Source organism: Enoplosus armatus, chromosome 8 (assembly GCF_043641665.1).
Source record: "Enoplosus armatus isolate fEnoArm2 chromosome 8, fEnoArm2.hap1, whole genome shotgun sequence".
Classification (NCBI taxonomy): Eukaryota; Metazoa; Chordata; class Actinopteri; order Centrarchiformes; family Enoplosidae; genus Enoplosus; species Enoplosus armatus.
Genome location: NC_092187.1, coordinates 14,705,332 through 14,726,841, shown reverse-complemented (window position 1 = coordinate 14,726,841; position 21,510 = coordinate 14,705,332). Strand labels below are relative to the sequence as shown.

The 21,510-nt window shown below is 41.6% G+C and overlaps 1 protein-coding gene across 1 annotated transcript in view; it reads left to right on the top strand.

The window, feature by feature from the left end:
* The window catches only part of LOC139288865 (ERC protein 2), a 108,696-nt gene that overhangs the window by 31,954 nt on the left and 55,232 nt on the right, over nucleotides 1–21,510 (top strand). The window contains exon 9 of the mRNA XM_070910308.1: nucleotides 17,507–17,644. Within this exon, the coding sequence (XP_070766409.1) occupies nucleotides 17,507–17,644 (138 nt within the window). The remainder of the gene's footprint in view (nucleotides 1–17,506; nucleotides 17,645–21,510) is intronic.

Here is a 21,510-nt window from a genome sequence, read left to right as displayed (position 1 = left end):
TGCACGGCATGTCTCAGAGGCCTTAATGACTTTTATAAGGTTAGCTATTTAGACAGGGCCTGTGGCCACCTGTGGTGCGCATGTTGGCAATTCCTCCATAGACCAATTACACACACATAAAGGCCCCCTCTCAACTTCCTTGTTTCCTCTCATGTCCTCAAATTAGATCTCCCTCTCTCTCCTCCCACCCTCCCCCTTGCTGAGTTTAATGAAAAAGGGCTCCAGAGGTCACATGCAGTGCCATCAATCTGTGTGTATGTACAGTATGTGTATGTGTGTGTGCATGTATGAGTACATGCATATGTTCAAATGCATTATCATGTGTGACCTCAAGTGCTTCTGTGTGAGAAGTTTAAAGATGACCTTTATGTGCACCCTGTGCTGTTCTCTTTTGGGTCCCACCTATAGCTCTTTATTTGAGGCACTTAATAAGCAGATAAATGGGGCCCTTCTGCTTCTTGACATTTCAATCATGTTTGATTTGAACTTTATTTCATGGCCAAAGAAATGTTTGCTATAGACTGCCAGGTCATTTTTGAAGCATTCGGTGGGGAAGTTTTAGTCACTATTTGTGTTTTTTATTAAGAGATTTTGGTGTTTGCAGTTGCGCTATTTTACTGTAAGCCTCAGTTGCCGTTTTCATTCCTACAGGCTCAAATGTGAGAGAAGGTTGGATGATGACTATGGCAAATGTTTAGTTGTGCTGTCTATTGTTGGATTGATAGCTGGTTTCTCACTGGCCAGATTTTTGCTCCTTCATTTATGTTTTTTCATCTGTGTCTTTGTGGAAAACCTCCCTCTTCCTCAGTATACACGTGTGTTTACCTTTTCTCCTCTTTTTCTCTCTAACACATCCTCTTCTTACACACATTGTTACTCCCAATCTTCCTTTCTTTTTAAAATCCAGCAGTGATGCAGCACACTGGCAGCAACATGAAGCATATATGACTTGTAGTAAATGGGCAAAGACATAAAAATGTGTTTTTATTTGATATTACGACACTGTTTCTTACGTTAACGTGAAATGAGTGGAAGAAGAAGTGATATTTGAATAAAGAAGAAGGCTAAATATTTTACAGTGTGAACCAACAGGTGTTTCACTCCTTCAGCCACACTGTATACACTGACCACAATCTGAATGATTTTCCAAACTTCCTATTCCCCAACAGTCCCTGAGGGCTATAACTTACAGTGCTGTGTCCCAAGGGAAAGGCAGGAGTGGAGCTAGGAGTCAAAGCTAGTTTCCTTTCTGGGCTTCATGCTCTCTAAGTTACTGCTGGCTTATTATGAAATACACGGACAAGCTCACAGGCAGTACAAAGTCCTCCCCAGACACAAATCTAAATGCCAAGGATGTATTTACTAACTAAAGGGTGACTGCGTGTTCTACAGCAATGACACTGATCCTACATCCAGCAAATCAAAAGAGGCTGACGTGAATGTAAAGTTAAATTTGTGCTTAAATTAGCTTTGCAAATTCTCAGATCTTGGCACGTAGTATGTAATGTATGTAGTCTTTGCTATCAGTCAGAGCTCGAATAACTGAAATAAACACTTTTCTTCATCATTTTTAAATGCTGGTAGAAGTGTACTATACTGATAGAACCATGTCCTTCCTCTGCTATCCAATGTAACAATTGTTTTGTCAAAAATATTAATCAACAGACAGGAAATATTCAGATAGCACATGGCATTACCCCGTTGACCAACAAGTAGGTGAGCTACAGTAGACATAAGATGGAAGTAGTTGAATTGCATCATATCACACCAGACTGATGCATCGAGGTCGATCTGAACTTACTGACTAGTCTTGTGCCACATCTTTCAATTATTGACAATTCATTTTGATGATTTCAGATGGTCATTTGATCTCATGTAACAGTACTGTGCAGTCCTAAATATTATATACATATTTTTGAGAATTTTTAATTTTTAATTTTTTCATAATAATTTCTTAGGATTTCATTTAAGACTCAAAATGTTGGACTGTCATCAGTGGAGAACAGAACAGACTTTTATTTACAACATATATATACAGTAAAAATAAATGTCAACATGCAACGATGGCATTTAAATGTACATGGATATTTAGTTGAATACTTGTGAAGGCTCATTGGGGAGATTTGGCTTCTTTGTGCATCTTCTATGTTTACGTTTCTTGGTGCAGCTGCAGTTTCCGTGTTCATCCCTGCAGGCCCAAACGGAAATGAAGCTGGAAGATGAATTGTCTGACATGTTGACAGCACCGGTTGTAATGGACTTTTTGATTGGTCCCTTTGCGATGGGTGTTATTTGTTTTTTCATTGATGCATTTTTCTTCTGCATCATCATGTCTGCGTCTTTGCACAAAGCCTCCCTCATATTTTGGATTTCTGTCTTTTCTTGAATGTAGGCCTTTCTCATCTTTTCCATTTCCTCCTTTTCCATCTCAAATGCCTTCCTCTCCTCACACATAGCAGCTTGTTCAGCATTGAAAGCCTTTCTCCTCTTACATTTTGCCTTCAGTTCTTTGTTGAAGGTTTTTCTTTCATTTTCTATGTTCTCCTTCTCCAACTGGAAAGCATCTCTCATCCTTTGGATGCCTGTCTTTTCTTGAATGTAGGCCTTCCTCATCATTGCCATCTCTTCCTTTTCTATTTTGAACATCTCTCTGTCATCAATCATACCATCATTTTCAATATCAAAGGCCTTCTTTTTCATACGATGTGCCCTATGGTCTTTGTTGAAGGTTTCTCTTTCTTTTTTCATGTTCTCTCTCTCCAACTGGAAAGCCTCCCTCATCGTCTGTATGTCAGACTTATCTTGAATGTAGGCCTCTCTCATCATGGCCATCTCTTTCTTTTCTATCTCGAAGGCCTTCCTTTCCTCACACATAGCATTTTTCTGTGCATTACAGGACTTCATTCCCCTTTGTTTTGCCTTGAGTTCTTTCTTGAACATTTTTCTTTCATTTTTCATGTTCTCCTTCTCCAACTGGAAGGCATTCCTCATCTCAGTCATTTGAGTACACTCTCTTTGAAAGGCCTCTCTCTCTCTGGTCATTCTTTGCCTTTCCACCTCCAGCTCCTCTTTCATCTTGTTTATGTGTGTTTCTTCACACAAACGTTTCTCACATCTTTCCTCAATAGAGAGTTTTTTGGCTTCTGCCTCTATCTGCCCCTCCAGTCTGTCCTTGTCCAGAGAGAGATGAAAACATCCTGCTGTTTCACGCAACAGAATCTTCTCACCTCTTTCACTCTGGATGGGATTCAAAGACTCTCTAATAGTCTCAGGCTGGAGGTGGTCATATTCATTACCATCATTGGTAATTTTCTAGACAGAAGGAAATATTTTTTTTCAAGGGGACAGTCTGTGTGTTTTAAATTAATCAGAAGCCATGCATCTCTATCTAGCCTTTCTCACTTCTCAAATACGGATCATGTTCTGTACCCTTGGGAAAACCCATTCTACATGATACATTTTGTATGACATGTATTTGGGACAAATACTATTTGAAAAGAGAGCAAAAAATACATAATCCAACTGTGTATGTAACAATGGCAAATACCACTTCATTAACATTTTAACAGTAACATTAATATTAACAGTAAAACGTACTTCTTTGTTCTCCCAGATCCACTCCTCCTGGGAGAGGAGACAGTTAGCCTTGTTGTCCAGAGGGATCTTGTCTCTCTGAAGCTGCTGTGCATTTTGTGCCAGCCAGTTCAACTCTCTGCCCTGTGCTAGTTGTTGTTGCTGAAGCACAGGGGGTACATGGAACTACGGCATCTCTCAAACATATAGAGTTTCTGTCAAAAAAACATAGTCTTACTGTACATTTAGGAAAATACGGTACTCACCACCAAAAAAGGTGGGTCTTGTAAAAGGTCCATCAGTGAAGTTTCAGTGTACTAATTGCAGGTGCAATGGGTATGGGGTGCTTCTCAGTATCTCAGTGTGCTTAATCCTCAATGCTCGACTGAAATGACGACAATTCTTTTGAGCTTCTTCCATTATGAAGCGTAGAGTTCTAGGTTCTATGTGCGTATCGCAATGGTTGCCTAGGTTTTCTCAACATAACAAACTCTCCAGTTCATTCAAGGCAGAGCTCAATTTCAATTCAAATCAACTCAAACAAGCTTGATAAATGTTATAAGTTAGGGAGGTAAAGCTGGGGTAGGCAGTTTTATTTTGGCATCACTGGGCAAAAAATACATAATAAGCTTTCAGTATATTGTAATTCAAGTGGTCTGATAGGAAACTAGACTTCTGCGCCTCCTCAGGCTCTGTTTTCAGGCTTCAGAAAATCTAGCCAGTGACGGGAGATTTTGGCCAATCACAGGTCGTTTCAGAGAACGGGCGTTCCTATTGGCTGTTAACCCTACCTCTACGAATACAAATGCACAAGCACAGCCGTTCAGAAGGAGATAGTCTGATACAGTGGCGGAAAATACAGCAGTTGGCATGGCATTTGAAGGTAACTTTATAGATATATAAAAAGCAACCGGGTGACCTGACGAACTCCTGGGCTGTCTCGCTGGCGGTAGCCTGTAATCAAGATGAAGCTTGTGTTGCATGTGCTTATGAAGCGCGTGGAGGCTCAGCTGTATTTCATCAGCTTCACTTGCACCCAGAGATACAGATACAGAATGGCTCAAAACTTAGAGGTGATGACTGCAACGTCCACGGTTTGATTTTTTGTCCCATATCATACCGATGTCTCTCTCCCCTAGTTTCCTATCTCTCTCTATACTATCAAGGCAAAATGCCAAAAAATAACCTTAAAAAAAGACATGTAATACAACAGCAAGACACTGTAGTGTTGTCCACCTCATTTTGATCTTCAGTCCCCAAATTTGGATTCGTATTTACCAGGAACAAATCCATTTGTCAACAGTTTTTATAGGGAATCTTTCTTGAGTAGACGGTAGTTCCAATAAAAACTGTTCACAGTGAGGTCTGTGGATTACCCAGAGTAAGCAGGCCATTGTTTCTGGAGGAAGATGTTGCCGTAGATATTTTCAAGGTATTTTTTCAATGCTGGGAGCACCACAGATGATCCATTCATCTCTGTTGTATTTGGGTGACGCCAGAAAACCTGGCCAAATAATGCTAAATCTATCTGTTATGGCTAGGTACCTCCAGAGGACACAAGAAAACATGTTTTTGTAATTTGGGTGAAGCAACCCTGTACAGTATTGTGACTAATCATTCCATGGTAATATTTCTAAACAAAAAAAATACTGTTTTGGTAGCCTTGTTAAAATGGAATTCAAAACATAAATCTGAATCAAATTCTGCAACACCTGGGCTAGCTACGATTTAGGGAGCCACGTAGCCTTCACAAGGCATGTCTTTATTCAAGGAAGCTGTAACTTACAAATCTGTATATAAACGGAAAGACAGGAGTATAGCTTGGAAGCATAACTTCCTTCCCGGTGTATAAGTCATTGCATTCCAATCATAAAAAACATGGACCGACCCTGCGTGTTTGAAATCTTCCCAGGGCAGGATGAAGCTTTCCCTGAAACTTCCTGCAGCTAAATATCAAGGGTACATTTTCCTCAATAAAGGGGGACTTATTTGATATGACAAAACATTCTGGATACAGAAAAGCAAAGATGGGTTGATGATCAGCTCAATGTGTGTCTGCAGAGAAGCTTATGAAAGTTCTGTGGATAAGTTATGCACCTGAAAACCTGTGTGCAAGGACTGTCGTTGCTTTCATGATACAATGGGATGAGGTTAGAACACTGAAAAGTCAATTGAGTGGCGGTCCTCCTCCTCATAAAATTATCAGCTCTGAATGAGTCAACTAAACATAGTTCATAAGGCTATTAATCTCTTGGATATTTTCCCCACTGATGAAAAGAGTCAATATCTATACCAGACGCGCACGTACACACACATACACACACACACACATGGACATGTGTCATCCTCCTGGACAGCTTTGATGGGTTAAGATGATGCATCTGTGTTATTACGACAAGCTCTTTATCTTCACTACAAACAGGTCCAATTTCCCACCACCCACAGTGTTGGTGAAGATGACACACGCTGATGACAGGTCAGCTGGTGTGTCATAATGTGTTTCTATCTTTGTTTGTGTGTGTGTGTGTGTGTGTGTGTGTGTGTGTTTATGGGAATGTGTGTGTATGTGTACATGCAAACTCGTTCTCTTCCTAGTCATAAAGAATTGACATCTGGAGAACTAAGAGCAAAAACAGTCTGTAGGATGTTTATGTGGGTGTAAAATAAAATGGAACGGAAGAAGTTTAAAAGAAATTTAATGTAAATAACAACAGGGAGTCTGTTTGGTGTATCAATCTGTAGTTCGTGAACCTCTTAATGTTGCAGTTTTGTATTCTTTGACCAGTAAATCATACCTTTCTTTTCTTTACTGTGCTGACTTTTTCATTCTTTTTTTTTCATTTTATGTAGTGATTAAAAAGCTTGACCCCTTTAGCTTTACTCACCTTTAAGGGATTTCAGGGTACAAAGTTTACGTGTCAAGAAACCTCATGTACATAAAAGTACTTCAGTAAAACCACACTTATGTCATGTTAGACTCTGAAGTGTCAGGGTCTGTTGCCCCCATCTGTGTTTGAAGTGTGGAACTTCTGAATGGTAAAGTGGTCCCTCTTTAGACCCTCTTTGGTGCAGCAATCACTCTGTAATGCAGCAGTGATACTTTACATTGTGGAGAAATGACTCCCAGACAGGCGGGCGGATGAAACACAGACAGTGTGCTAAACAATTATAATAGTGCACCACTGCAGAGACTTCCTTAAACTGCAGCATGTATCACTCACTGGTGCCCTATTTTCTGTCTCGGAGAGTATGAGGATTTTTATCGTTTCCTAGGGGCCTCTCCATGGACAGTATAGCACATTGCCATGATGTCATTGCTGTAGTTAGACCGCCACATTGATCCTAATAGTTAGAGGCTGAATTTAACTAAAAATAATGAGGAACTGGTCTTTAAATGAAAAAAGAAAATGTATATGCCAGGTTTGTGCGGGCATTTTCAGTCTTACGTATCACAACACAGAACAGTGGCAGCTCTGTTTGAGCCCTTGGTCTACGAGACCATGACCAATGCATAATGATGCATTTATTTATTTATCTTTTCATTTTTGGTTCCTTTTTTTTTTTTTTTTCGCTGGGGGGGGGGGGGTACACACGCAGAGCCGGTTGTGGTGTGGTTTTGGCATACATGTGTTATTCATGTTCAAACATTGTGGTCGTCTCAATCCATATTCATGCTTTTAAAAAGGCTGGCTATGTGCATGGAAGTATAGTATCCCCTATCATGTTCCCTCCCTATAGCAACCACAGACAGGGAGATTCGATTACGTCTGCTTAGGCTGCATTGGGCATATGTGTGTATGTTTGTGTGTGCGTGTCTATACAGAAGGATGCCCTGCACACAGGGTCTCTGTTAGTTATGATAGTGTCTAGCAGGTCTCCCTTAGACTTTCTCAGGGGAACCCAGCTCTGTTTCAGTGCACCCTCAGCCAGACTCTTTCAGCACTTGCTCTGGCCTGGTGTCATCGCTGGCTCTGGCCTGGTGTCATCGGCACGGCTAGGCCTTTGATTGTGAAGAAAAGTAGAGCGAGAGAGTGATATAGAGATAAATAGAGATGTTCCCTGGCCTTCTACATTTCCTCTGTTTCCTCTCCCCCACTTTGATCTCCCTCTCTGTGGAGCAATTGCTCTCCCGTCCATTTTTCCTAATTTTATGAGCTTTCATTTTTGTTGAAATACACTCCATGTTCATGTCCCTTGTTGAATCAACGGATGCATATCGTCTAATGACCGTCTTCTGTTAATGTCGTATTCATTTGATCAGACTACTGTACCTATGCATGCTTATGCTGATGATGTTTTCCCAAAAAAACCTTGAGTGCTCCTCTCTGTCTCTCTTTTCTCTCCCTCCTCCCACATGTTTTACACACCGCCCCAAAACAGCACTAGCACTTTTGAGTTTGATGCATATGGATAGCGAGGGGAAGTGCTGCATGATGATAGAAAGGAAAATATTAGTCCAGCATTGGCACAGTGTTTATTGTGCGTGCGTGTGTGTGTGTGTGCATATGCACTTTGTATAAACAAATATAGGCATTGCTTACTTCTTTTGTATCCAGTGGTGTCTGACAGACAATGATCTCTCTCTCCAATTTTAAACTCTGTCCTAAAACAGTCAAATAATAAGTGTGGTTGCCTAAAAAGTTCATTCTGTCCAATGACCCACCATTACAAGGGCTGGGTATCAAACCTCAATACTTTTTGATTACTGACTGAAATGTGACCACAGCACGGACTACCGAAAAGTGCCGCAAGTTGGCATCAAATGCTTGGTCAGATTCTTATTCATGTTTACTTAATTTTTAGTCAGGTATTTCCTGATCTAAATCAGGAAGCTGCTCATTTTAGACTGTGTATTACCTAGACCAGTGGTTCTCAAAGTTTTTCTGTCACACCCCCTTCAGAAGCCAAAAAAAGTTGATTTCATTTTTATCAATCATTAACAATAAGGGCGATTGAAATAAACAAAAGATTCAGGTTAGCAAAATAGCCTTGCTAGCATCAGAGCACTTTTGTTTGTTTATGTCACCACATGAATCATATTCATGCAACTTTAGGCCTGCTTAACATCCCCCCCCCCCCAGTTTGAGAACCACTGATCTAGACAAAGAACTGCTACTTCAGTTAAGACAACACTGAATGCTGATGCAGTGGGCAGTGTGGCACATTTTGTTAAATGGAAAAAGGGTTTTGTAGAAAAAAACAGGTTTATATTCCTCAAACTTGAGGTATTGAGGTATTAAGTATCTGTACTGAAACTCTTGTATGTCATATTGGCACTTCTATTGTAAAATTCCAAAAGATACACAGCCCTAACCAATGCTATTACTATTTGTAGTAATTTCCCAAATAATGTTATAAAGTAGAGGTCACCTGTGCCTCAGTGTCTGAATCTGGGCAGTCTTTATGCGTTGCCCTGGTCAAGCAGTATGTACAGCATGTGTGGTAGGGCCAGATCATGAAGGATTATTCATCCCAAAATTAGCAAATTGCATTGACCTCCTAAATGTTAAGTGCTCTGATATTTGAAGCTTCATGAGGACCGAATGACTGACAGACATACCTAACCTAGAAGTATTCCAGGTGAGTAATTGTGTGTGCGTAACAGCTGTATTTCGCAGAGATCCTCATAGATAACTCTTAACTGTGTGTGTACGTTCCTGCGTGCAAGCGTGTGTGTGATCTTGATAGATCTGTGATGAGGCCACCGATGCCTTTCATCCTAATGGATTCCATCTGACCAATCACAGTGCAGAGACATGGCTACAGATAAGCCTGTTGGAGCTGGGGAGGTTCCGGTAAACAGCTTGTGATAGGCCCCCCTGTATCCCCCTCTGCTCCTATCAGCAATCAGCCGGGGTTAATGGTGAGAGCCTGAGGCTGGCTGATTGGAGCCAGGCTACACATCAGTCAAGACAAACCCAGTGTTGGGCCATATGTCAGGCTCCAGCTTTTCAAATCCGTCTTCTTCCTGACCACAACACGTGCACTTCAGTTCAAGAAATCAGACGTGTTTGATGACTCTCCGACTTGATGAAGAACTTAAACCTGACTGTATCGTGATCATGACATGAGCCATAACTCAGGCTGACCTGTTTCGACCTAACCTGTTCGCAGTCAAGTGTTAGTATTTCATACTTTAAGATCTGAGACATGCAATTCAGTTTCTGTCGAACCCTCTCGGATGAAAGTGGGTCACAGTTTGACCCTCTGTCTCTCAGTTGAACCGTATGACTATATGGTGTATTTGACCTGTCTGACCGGATCACTGTAAAGTGGGCCTGGGTCAGAAGCTACAGGTTGACACACAGCTGCTGTGGTCCCCACCGGGTGGCCACATATGATTTCTTTCTTTCTTATTTTCTTTCTCTCTCTCTCTCTCTCTCTCTCTCTCTCTCTCTCTCTCTCTCTCTTTCTTCCCTTCTTTCTGTCTTTCTTTCTCTCTTCCAGATCAAAGGGCTCCCATTCCCTCTCTCCAAAAAGGAGAAAAAGAAAAGAATTAATACTAATGGTGCTGGGAGCAGAGGAATAAAGCGTCAGGGTAATTACCCAGCAATCACTGCAGCATTCCGCAGCTGAGGGGGGCAGAGATAGGGTCTTGAGCCTAAAGAGCATGGACGTGGATCAACTTGGCCGGCACACACACACACACACTCACACTCATGTACAGCCTAGCTTGCACAAGTGCAATCTGTCTTCATTGAACAGCTCGGGGTCCGCAGGAGTCTCTCCCTGCTCATTTTGCTCTGTGGTCGAACTAGGAGAAATCACAATGAAAACAACACTCGCTTTGTCTTTCCCGCTATTTCCTTGTCATTCTGTGCGTGCATGTCTGCACGCTGTGTTGTATGTGCAAGTGTACATACAGTATATGTGTGTGTCTGCGTGTTGGTGTCTGTTTGATATGTATGAATGCAGTGGAGGATCTCTGTGTGAATGAGTTTCTGGAGGAATGTGTGGGGGAGAGGGGGAGGATGTCTGCTTGTCATATGTGTAAGTGCTACATGCAGCCCCCATCGCTTGAACCTGGCCCGACATTCATGATAATAATCACAGCCTGATTGTGTGCGTGCATGTGTGTGTGTGTATTCCTCATAGATCCGTACTGTATGTTCAGAATAGGCCACATGTTACAATGGAGGTACAGAATTAGACAAGTGGATATGGTTTCCTGTTTGTGTATGTGTGTTCATATGCAAATGTATTTGTGCACATGCATGAACAGTAGCCCTCATTTATCAAGCTACTTAAATATTTTTGTTTCAGTAGCAGCAAATTAGGATTGATTGACTGATTTTTTTTATTATTATCTTGACTTTTTCAGACATTGGACGAAAGTTTATAAAAATCCCCAAAACTAGGATATGTGTTAACAGTTGTATTTTTCTGGGGAATCTTTAACTTTTATTGATTAAAGGAGTAATTAAACAGGCTTTTTGAACGGTTCTCTAGTTGGATGATATCATAAAGATAGATTAATTGCAGGTTACTCCAATAACTCAGGTGCAGCTGTAGCTCACACTGCCTCTCAACTTGTGTGTACTCCTGAAACAGGCAATAATGGTTTAATGCAGATTATTACTTTTGAGGAAAATAATTGTGTTTGAATTTGCACTTCATCTGTAGCCTGTGTTTTTTTTCAAAACTTTATCTGTGAAGGACTGATTTTAGTGCAGTGACTTAGGTTCGGGTTTTTTTCCCGGTTACTGACAGTGCAGGCATTAAGGGCAAACGAATACCAACCAGTTGAGATAGGCCAAGTTTTAACTTGTGCGTAAAGTAACTATAATGTTCTTTTAGCCTACATGCAATGTAAAACTAATTCAGTAAACCCTTGCCTCCTCACCACCTTGCTGATGATGGCAGCTGCACACGATCTTATCTGCAATTCCTTGGCCCCTTCCTAAAGTTTTGTCTGCATGCAGTTATTCGTTTTTTTATTTCAAGTTTTGTGTCATGCATTTGTTTTACTTCTTTCATGTGGCATTCCATAAATGAGATTATATTAATGTTATCTGTAATTTGTTGTTAAATTATAGCCTTTGTGAACCAGAAACCTCACTTTGGCTACTAAACAATGTGTGTTTGTTCTGGAGAACAGTTTTTAGTGTTAGCTTTTTTTTCTGATCTTTTTTCGGCCTATTTAACATAATTTCTTACTGTTTCTTTCTTTGTGGGTGTTCTGCTTTTCTTTATTTGATCTGAAGTTGTGCCATAATTATTAATTTGCAACTAAGGTCATGTGATGGAGGTCATGTAATTGCACTTCAAATTTAGGATTGATTGGGATTTATTCCTATATGCACGCTGACAACCTTTTGTATCTTAACAAATACAGGGAAAGTGGCTTGTTTGTAAAAAAATATATATGACAAAACTAAAAAACACATCATGTGCATTTATCTGTGTTCTGTATGCTTGTTTCTCTGTATTTAAGTATATTTCTCTCTGCTTTTGTGTATGTTTATGTGCCCTGTGCGCCTGCATTCAAATGAGAGTGTGTGTTGCTGATGGACACAGAGCACCTTTGTATTTCTAAACAGGCACTGGTGGTTAGGAGCTAAATGAGTTTTGGCGCAATTGAGATGAAGTTGCTGTGAGAGTCACAGGCCTCGGTTGTAATCGTAGTGAAACCCGTAGAAAATTCTGTCTCTTTCGTTTGCTCCCAGTTCCACTTCGACAGATCATTTTTCCCCCCCTCGGCTGTAGGATAGGCGAGGACCTGCCTGTTTGGCTTGTCAACACTGGATCCTGCCTCTGCATGGTCCTTTTTGGTTTGGAGGTAAAAGAGGCTTGGTAGAGAACAGCACAGCAACAGCATAGAGAGACGTGCAGGCATGCTAACACACATGCAGGTTCACTGTGGCACAATACATGTTTTTGTGCAATTGTGTCCAGCTCTTTTCTGCAGGCAACAGATCAAAAAAGCACAGAAAAATTCCGTTTTTCATTCTTTTATCAGAGAGAAAGATTTTGTCATTCTCTTTTGCTCTCTTCGAGGAGGAAAAAATTCAAAATTGTTCTCTTATAGAAATAAAGAACGACCTCTTCTTTTCCTTGTTTAGAAAAGTGTGGATGATTTCAGAACCTGAACATTGTACTTCTTGACCCTCCCTCCTCTTCCTCCCTCTCTCGGGCAACACTCGTCTTATGAAGTCATTGTGCTCTGTCGTTCTGCTCGATAACAGATGAGTAATGACTCCTCAAGCAAAGCAGCATGACATCAGGAAGGTCATTCGAGGGGAATAGGGGAGAGGTGTCATTTTCTGCTTTAAGGGTCTCTGCGTCACACTGCCCCCTTACATTCCCAGCCAGTCGACTCAGCGGTCTACAGAGATCTGGTGGGGACTTCACAGTTATGAGTATATGGTGGCAGTTCCCTTTCAGTAGCTAACTCCATTTGTGCAGGTTTATGTTTCCTAACAATGTTATGTTTAGCTGCTACTCTTATTCAAGAAAACATACAATGATGTAGGGGTGGGACTGTATCTCTTCTATGTTACCCTGCTCTGAAGTGAAGATGTGAAGTATCACATCATAAATATGGAGTTCAGTCATTCAAAGAACTTTGGGAATCGGAGTCTCCTCTGTGGTTGTGTGCCACTCTGCTGTCCTCACACAGTGGATGCTTGAAAGACAAAAATATCACATTTTTTATTTTAAATTTGGGAGTTGTCAATAAGTGGATAAATGAGCCTGTTGCAGGAAACCGCCACATGGGGGCACCAGCTCACACAGTATTCGTCTTCCACAGCCTGCCAGTGTTGCCTGTGTTGCTCTGTTTCACAGGCAGAGAAGGGGTGGTGGTGGGATGGGGGTTAAATGAAGTGCAAGCCCACCCTCCTCACACTGAAAAGGTCACTGTCTTCCCTGAGGTTCATGACCAAACTGTGTTTCTCTTTGAAGAGCCACATCTGAGTGCTCCGGAGCAGGAGGAAGTCCTTTATTAATCTGGGAATCAAGAAGCTCTGATGGCAGGAGATGGGAACAGTATGCAGGTGTACATGTTTAAGTATACTGTTACACACATATACATACACACACACAAACCAAGTTTCCAAGTTTAATATGTACATGCTTTACTTGGATCGCAGTATGTGATCATGGAGTACTTGAAGTAGCAGTATGATATTTCCAGTTTGACATCTTTCATCGTGTTTCTGTGACCTAGATTTCTCTGGGGAAGTACACACTGTGTTACTACATATTGTTCAGTTTGCGGTAATTGTCCCTCTGTGTATTTGTGTGTGGTTGTGTGTGTGTGTGTGTGTACATGCATGCACATACATTTGCCAGGATCTTTGGGTTTTACAACTGTCCCCGTCATATTTTCAGAGGCGATGACAAGCGCAGAGAAATGAGTTGCCTTTCAGAAAGGGCGACCAATTATTGTTGGTATTTTTATTGGTCCAAAAGAGTTTTAAAAATACAAGTGATTGTATTTTTATGGTGGTCACGCTCCACGCTGGTCTCCTTTGTGTTCAGCAGAAATTATTCCTCTGGAGGCCACGGAGTTCTAGTTTTTAGTTTGGATGGAAGACAGACGGGTCGACCGGGTTTGTGGTTCTGCTCCGGAACAAGCTGCTTTTAGATCACGATTTTTTTTCCGCCAGAGACACAGGGCCTGATATTGTTTCACTTCTCTCCCATTACATTAGAACTCAGCTTGTCCTAATCATGATCATACTCTACAGACTGCAAATGCAATGCCACACCAAGGCTTCCAATGGATTTCAAAGCCCATTAAACAGAGAATCAAATTTGCTTTGTTGACAAAACTATTAACTTGACATGAATGTATGTCAGCTAGACTTCAAATTCCCCCTCCCCCTTCTTGCTTTAAATATTTGTCTCTTATTTGAGAATGAATAAATGCAAAATTTCATTGTTTTGTTTCACTGATGACAGTATCACAGCCCACATTTAACCCACTAGTTTTACCAACGAGTTGATAAGTCATAAACAATATGACTACAGCCATATTTCTTAACTAGCAACTCTGCATCTTTTTAATTATTTTTAATTATTTTTTAATCATTATAGTGATTATTCTATTATCAGCCTCCCAAAGCACTTTACTATTCAGCTGTATTTCTGAGCTACCACTGTCGATGCCATATGCAAAGACAAGGTCAGTAAAAGGTAACCGCGCATCAATACTCGGAGAACCTGGTCCCGTCCTATCAGCTTGTTGATAAAGTTATCAGAGTCAAAACAGTATGGCTGTAAACAGTGGGGAGCCATGTGTGTGGGAGATGACTGAGACGGACGTCATGGTTTCTCAGGAGGATACACTCACTGAGACAGACAGTCCACACCGCAGTGCCTGGCCCATAGAGTCATGGTAGCTGCCTATCGTAGGTGGTCTCCTTTAGCGGGAGGTGTGTGTGGTTGGAGAGTGGGATGACATATGCACAGTGGTGTAATGATAAAAGCCTGTGTGTGTGTGTGTGTGTGTGTGTGTGTGTGAGAGAGAGAAAGATGTGGGAGTATAGTTTGAGGTAGCCTCATACGCTGAGAGATAAAATGAATGACTGCTGTTCTCATCATAACAATTGAGCTACTGCAAGGGAGGCTCCCCTCTCTCTCCCAGAAAGGCATACGGCTGCCCTGCGCCTCGCCTGTCCACCACAGGCATTTCTCTTCAAAGGGTATGTTTTGACTTTGAGAATTCTGACAGAATTCCTCGCCCTCTTTCCCATATCCACGACCCACGTGACTCGTTCTCATCCGCCGATACGACATTTAAGCTGTGTTGATCGTTTTTCTGCATAATTTCACAGAAGGCAGAGCGACGAGGCTAAATATTTCATCGAGGGGTTGTTATTTTTTGCAACAAGGCCAAAGCAAACATAGGCCTGGTGAAGTATGTAATCATTTATCTAAGACCAGGGGCAACATGCTCAATTTGATCTGAAATAGGGCTCTGTGGTGCCTATAGGGACAGGCAGCTAGGGGGTGCATGAGTGCATATGTATATGTTTCGGTGCGTATTTAGGAAAACAAGGTATGTCAAAGCAACTAAGCTGCTACAACTAGAGGCCAAAGTCAGATATTTGGTTTGTACTTCCTCCTCTCTTTACTGCGTGTGGAGATAAGCATGTTCCGGTGTCAGTCTTGTATAATCTGTTGGGGGTTCACCAGTGCTTCATGGTGTTGAGATCATGAATATTATGATGTGTTTATCATTAGCGCTCAAGTGCCTACATCCCTTGGAAAATAATTGAAAAGTACCTCTTCAGCCCACACACTTAAAATGAGCGAAATATAAGAGAACAAATGAGGAAACCCATATTAACCTCGCCTGTCTCAGTCCCTTTCACTGTCACAGAGTCCAGCCTAGAATCCCATCTAACACACCCATGGCAATCATGAATTTATGGGAATTTTATCTGAGTTTGCTAGTGTGAAGCTTTCCCATCATTCCCTGAAGGATTTGATGTCCCTATCGCTTGTGGGCTGACCTACCAGAGCCTTAAGCTCGGTTGTATAATGACTGACTCATTAACCTATCAAGATCTGCCAACGGGTCCTGGCTGCTTTTTCCCACCCCCCTCCTGCCACTTTTCCTCCATTGCCAAAACCAAGATGGCTCCTTTAAATCCTTGCTCTTGCCCTCCAGGGAGCAGAGAACACCAAAGTCTACAGTCTAATTGGATTCATTTGTAAAATAGCTGTGGAAATTTGGACATTATCTATCTATGTACCCATGACTGGAATGCAGCTTATTCTCCCCACTGGACATTTTTTACCCTGTCACCATTTTACTTCAGATGTGGTCTCTTGATGGCCCGAAGTGCTTTTCTTGTTTTTATTGGATTCTCATGTTCATTAAATAATGAATTCTTTTCAGTGCATGTGCCTTTCTTTTGTTCAACACAAGCCCCTGATCTGAGAACAGGACCACTTGGGTCAAATGTGGTAGTTATGCTTTGCAGCAGTGAGTGAATGGTGCTTTGTCTGTCTGTAGAAAAAAACACTAAAGAAGACTGAGTTGGAGACAGGAAAATAGATGTTCTATACCAGTGTATAGGTCTCAAGGAATCTCGGAGAATCCATCAACTTTTCAAACTTCGAACTACCTTTTTTATCAAGATGATATTAATTTATAATTTAAAAGAATGTAGAGTGTGCTTGTATTATAAGCCGCAAGCAAGTTACCATGTCCTGTCACCAGATGTGCTGTCCCTTTTGTAACTAATTTGTAGACCTCTGGAGTCTCATTGCATTGCACTGTGTCCTACCCCAGCTGCATCTGCTAGTGTTTTGTTTGGTACAGCCCAGAGCGTCTTGTGTTTGTGTGTGTGTGCGCCTGTGTGTCTGAGTATGCCTGTGCATGTGTCTTTGTGTGTGTTTGTGTTCTGTTTTGCGGATGTTCATCAGATAAAGGCTGTTGAACACCACAACTGGCTATTACACCACCACTTTAGCGACATGAGGTTAGCCACAGAAAGGCAGATGCAGAGACACAGTCCCCTAAGTCAATGTGCCGAATTAACCCTTAGTGAAACATTACTGAACTGGTACTGAAGCTGATTTGGCTCTCTTCATGGATCCAACACTAATTGTCTTGACCCAAGCCGTACAGTGGAGGCTTTCATTGCTATTCATCTTTGAGAACCCAGGTCAGGAGTGGAAGACGTTACAGAAGGAAATTGGAGAATGTAGCTAGAGGCTGAGCACACTACTCAGTGTCTAGATTCATCTTCTCGATGAATCAGCTTTCAATGAGATAATTCCTTTTTGTAGTACTTTGGTACCACAAGGTCTATGGTTACAACAGTTAAGCTGGGTACATTGTACGAATGCTACTTTCAGGTTCAGTCTAAATTTTTCTGCCCATGATTCTTTTAATCTTTGAGATTGTTATGTGCTTGTTTCACAATAAAGTGCTACCAACCTCAGCTCCTCTCTGTCTCTGCCTTTCTCTCTCCAGATTGAGAACCTGTTGGAGCAGTTAAAGGATAAGGACAAACAGCTGGCTGGGTTGAGGGAAAGGGTCCAGGGCCTTCAAACTGACTCCAGCAACACAGACACAGCCCTGGCCACACTGGAGGAAGCCCTATCTGAAAAGGTACAGAACAAGGGGAGGGATGAAGGGAGGGTGCGGATGGCCTTGTTAAAAAAGCCAAAGAACCCAAGTTAAGAAAGGATGACAGCAACTGCTGAGAAAAGAGACTCAAAGTGAGGGTCAAGGTTGAGATAGGTGTTGCTCTGATAGAATAGTTGCTTGATGGATGGTGTGAAGAATTACTCACACTATTAATGAAGAGACCAAAACTTGTTTGTCATGTGCAGACAATAAAAACTCACAAAATGAAACCATTAGACCACCACTTGGTCAGGAACGGAAATTTTTACCCATTGAGGCACTGGTCTTTCAGGAAGCTGGTATACAACTTAATTAAGTTGCATGCTTTTCTGTGACTCACTGCCATAATTTACTGACATAGCCTCCTGATTTATAGACCTTGGGCCACACTAGATGAGGTCCTCTCTCTGAAAACAGTAAAGGAGAGAAGGAGGCAATGGGAGAAGGGAGGTCTAAGGTGAACATAGACAGAGGATTAGTCCCTGTCTGTAACTGTGCTGAACATAGGGAGGGAATGATCTATAGAATAAGAGGAGGATAGAAGTTTTGAAAGGGGAAGGAATGGAGGGATGGAAAAGTGGAATGGTAGAAGAGGCACAGCCCTGATGGAAGAGGTGGCCTCAGAATTAAGGGAGGGAGAGGTCAAGGAATGCAAGGGTGGAGACAGAGTAAAAAATGAGTAACTTCTGCAAGACATATGAAAGAAGAAGAGAATGAACAGAGCTGGCAAGAAAAATACAGTTAAAAAGGTCAGACAGGGATGGAAATTCAGTAACAGATAATACAACCGTGCACATATAGAGGAAAAACTGTCACTGTGACTAGACATAATGAGAGAGACACTGCAGACACGATGTACGGTAAAGTCTCAATGGGATGTGTACAGTCCCAGTCCAATGTTAGTAAAATATATGTTTCTCCTACTTTATCAATTGGCTCTAATATTTGGAAGTCGCCATAGCTTGCATTTTTTTAACTGGATTTAACAGCCTCAGCAAATAGCATAACGAGCACAGTACTGCCTTGTGAATCAAGGTGAGCTAAGCAGACTTATTCCATGGGTGGACGGGTGAGTGGATGGGCTGGATGTTGGTCGTAAACATTCAACGTTTGTTGTTTTCTGGCAACATGAAGGAGCAGCTGGTCTCCATAAAGCCTCACCTCAACACTACTGAGCTAGCAGGCCGCCACTAACACTAAAAGATGAATGGCCTCGCTGGCCACTGTGGTGTTTTGTTTTCAGTAAAATGCACCGCATTTCATTGCTCAGGTCATTTACCCAATAAAACCCCATTTATTTTGTAGTATTCCCGGGTAAATAAGTTACTTTCGAGAAGCTAGAATACTAATGGTGTTTTTTTTTCTTGTCTACACAAGTCTGAAGTGATGTGTTTATGAATTTGCACTCATGGTTACAGGATGCCGGTGATATCTAATTGGAGACAGGCCTAAGCACAGGGCCGATATGATGTTATATACGGTACTGACCATGACCATGGATATGTCAAATCCTAGTCTGACAGTATATACACTTTACCTTGAACTGACTGGCTTGATGTCAGAGTGACTTGGTCTTGCTCAGCTTTGTTGCATGTTTAAAGTTGTTGCTAGCACACATTTGTTGGTACTACAGTCTAAAAAAAAGATTGCTTTGGCACTGCAGGCTTAAAAAATGGTCCCATTTACATGTTTGTTTGTACTGCAGGCTAAAAGATGGATGCTGGTTTACATTTTGTTGGCACTGGCTGTTGCTTAAGAGTTTACAGAGTTTCCAGTAAGGGCAGATGTGGATGTCCAGCTGTACTGGTGTTTTCCAGTAGCTGCCACATTTTCATGTGTTCCAATGTGCACATACTCTATGTGTGTATGTTCGTGCCTTTACATTTGTTGTTATCAGAATCAGAATCAGAATCAGAATCAGAAACTGTTTATTGCCAAGTAACATACATTACAAGGAATTTGCTGTGGTCTGAAGGTGCTATTGTTTTGATAACAAATAAGTAGAATATAAAGGCTAAAATAAGAATAAGAATAAAAATAAAAATAAAAAATAAGATAAGATAAATAACAACAGTGCAGTGACCAGAATAAAGTAAAGTGTCCAGATAAAGTGTCCAGTAGGGGGTGGGTGCGTTAATGTAACGCAGTGGGGACAGGGGTGATGTACGTTAATATAACGTATAGCTTGTGTTTGTGTTCTGGGGGGGGGTCAGTGAGAGTTTGTCAGGTTGACTGCAGAGGGGAAGAAACTGTTTTTGTGGCGGGAGGTTTTGGTCCTGATGGACCGCAGCCTTCTGCCAGAGGGGAGGGGGTCGAACAGATGGTGTCCGGGGTGGGAGGGGTCGGCAGCGATCTTCCCTGCTCTCCTCAGGGTCCTGGAGGAGTACAGGTCCTGAAGAGATGGAAGGTTGCAGCCGATCACCCTCTCTGCAGAGCGGATGATACGCTGCAGTCTGCGTCTGTCCTTGGTGGAGGCAGCAGCGTACCAGACGGTGATGGAGGAGGTGAGGATGGACTCTATGATGGCGGTGTAGAAGTGAACCAGCATTTTTTGTGGCAGGTTAAACTTCCTCAGCTGCCTCAGGAAGTACATCCTCTGTTGGGCTTTCTTGATGACGGAGCTGATGTTCAGCTCCCACCGGAGGTCCTGGCTGATGATGGAGCCCAGGAAACGGAAGGACTCCACAGTGTCCACTGCAGAGTCACACAGGGTGATGGGGGCGGGTGGGGCTGCGCTCTTCCTGAAGTCAACAACCATCTCCACTGTCTTTCTATTTGCAACTTTAGCTTGTGTTACTTGTGCTCGGCCCTGCCAAGTGCATTCTCATGTTAGGGACTGAAGGAAGTAAGTCAATAGTAAACATCCTAAAGGAGCTTCCATGACAAAATTCAAGTGGTGCATCTAACACTAAGTCAGGACTACACAGAGGGAATAAATGCTGTTTCACTCAGAGACACATCAAGGAATTGATCATTTATAGCAAATAGTTACAGTTAGATTTGGCGAAAAAGGCTCTTCTGTTTGAGATAACTCTCAATTAATCCAAACAGTGATGAAGATTCTGCTGAGAGATACGTGAACAAAAACTCTTACTTAACATAAGGAGGAGGTTGGAGTGATGGAGGGAGCTGTGGCAGCAAACAGCGTTAGTTGGCATAAGTGTGACCATTAGAGTAACAGTATAATGTCCGTATGTATGCTGTATGCATGCATGAATAGGATTGGATGTTCCTAGCCGCAGCTGTGAATGAGCCAATCATTGTGAAGCATATTACAAACAGCTGATGCCAATCAGCCAATATAAGCGCGACTCCAGGGCTCTACCTGAACTAACCCCATACGGAAAAATTATGTAAACATATATGCCCTTACACCAGTAACACTGTGTCATATATGATATATATAGACATATATTGTAGACACATACATTGGATGGTATAAGTATAACAAATCTTTTATATATGTTTATATACATGCTTCCCCTAAATGTCCAGATAATGGCACATATATCACTAAACTATATCTTGCCTTGCATTGCCCTTGCCTGCATCTCTGTTTATACATGAACATATCATAAATATTTACATTCATATACAAATCATAAACGTAACGTATGTAAAAATCACGTGGTGTCATTTAATCTATTTTGATTTATCTGCTTGTCATAAATGCCTATATATCTGTTTTATTTAATTGAACCACACTGAATTTATATCCATTCAATCAAGAATTGTTTACTTTGTGCTCACATAAATCCGTCTATTAATAGACAAGATGTTGAGATGCTGATGTATGTTTCATTCTGTTTGCAATACATGGACCAACACGCTGTTTTCACTTAAAATGA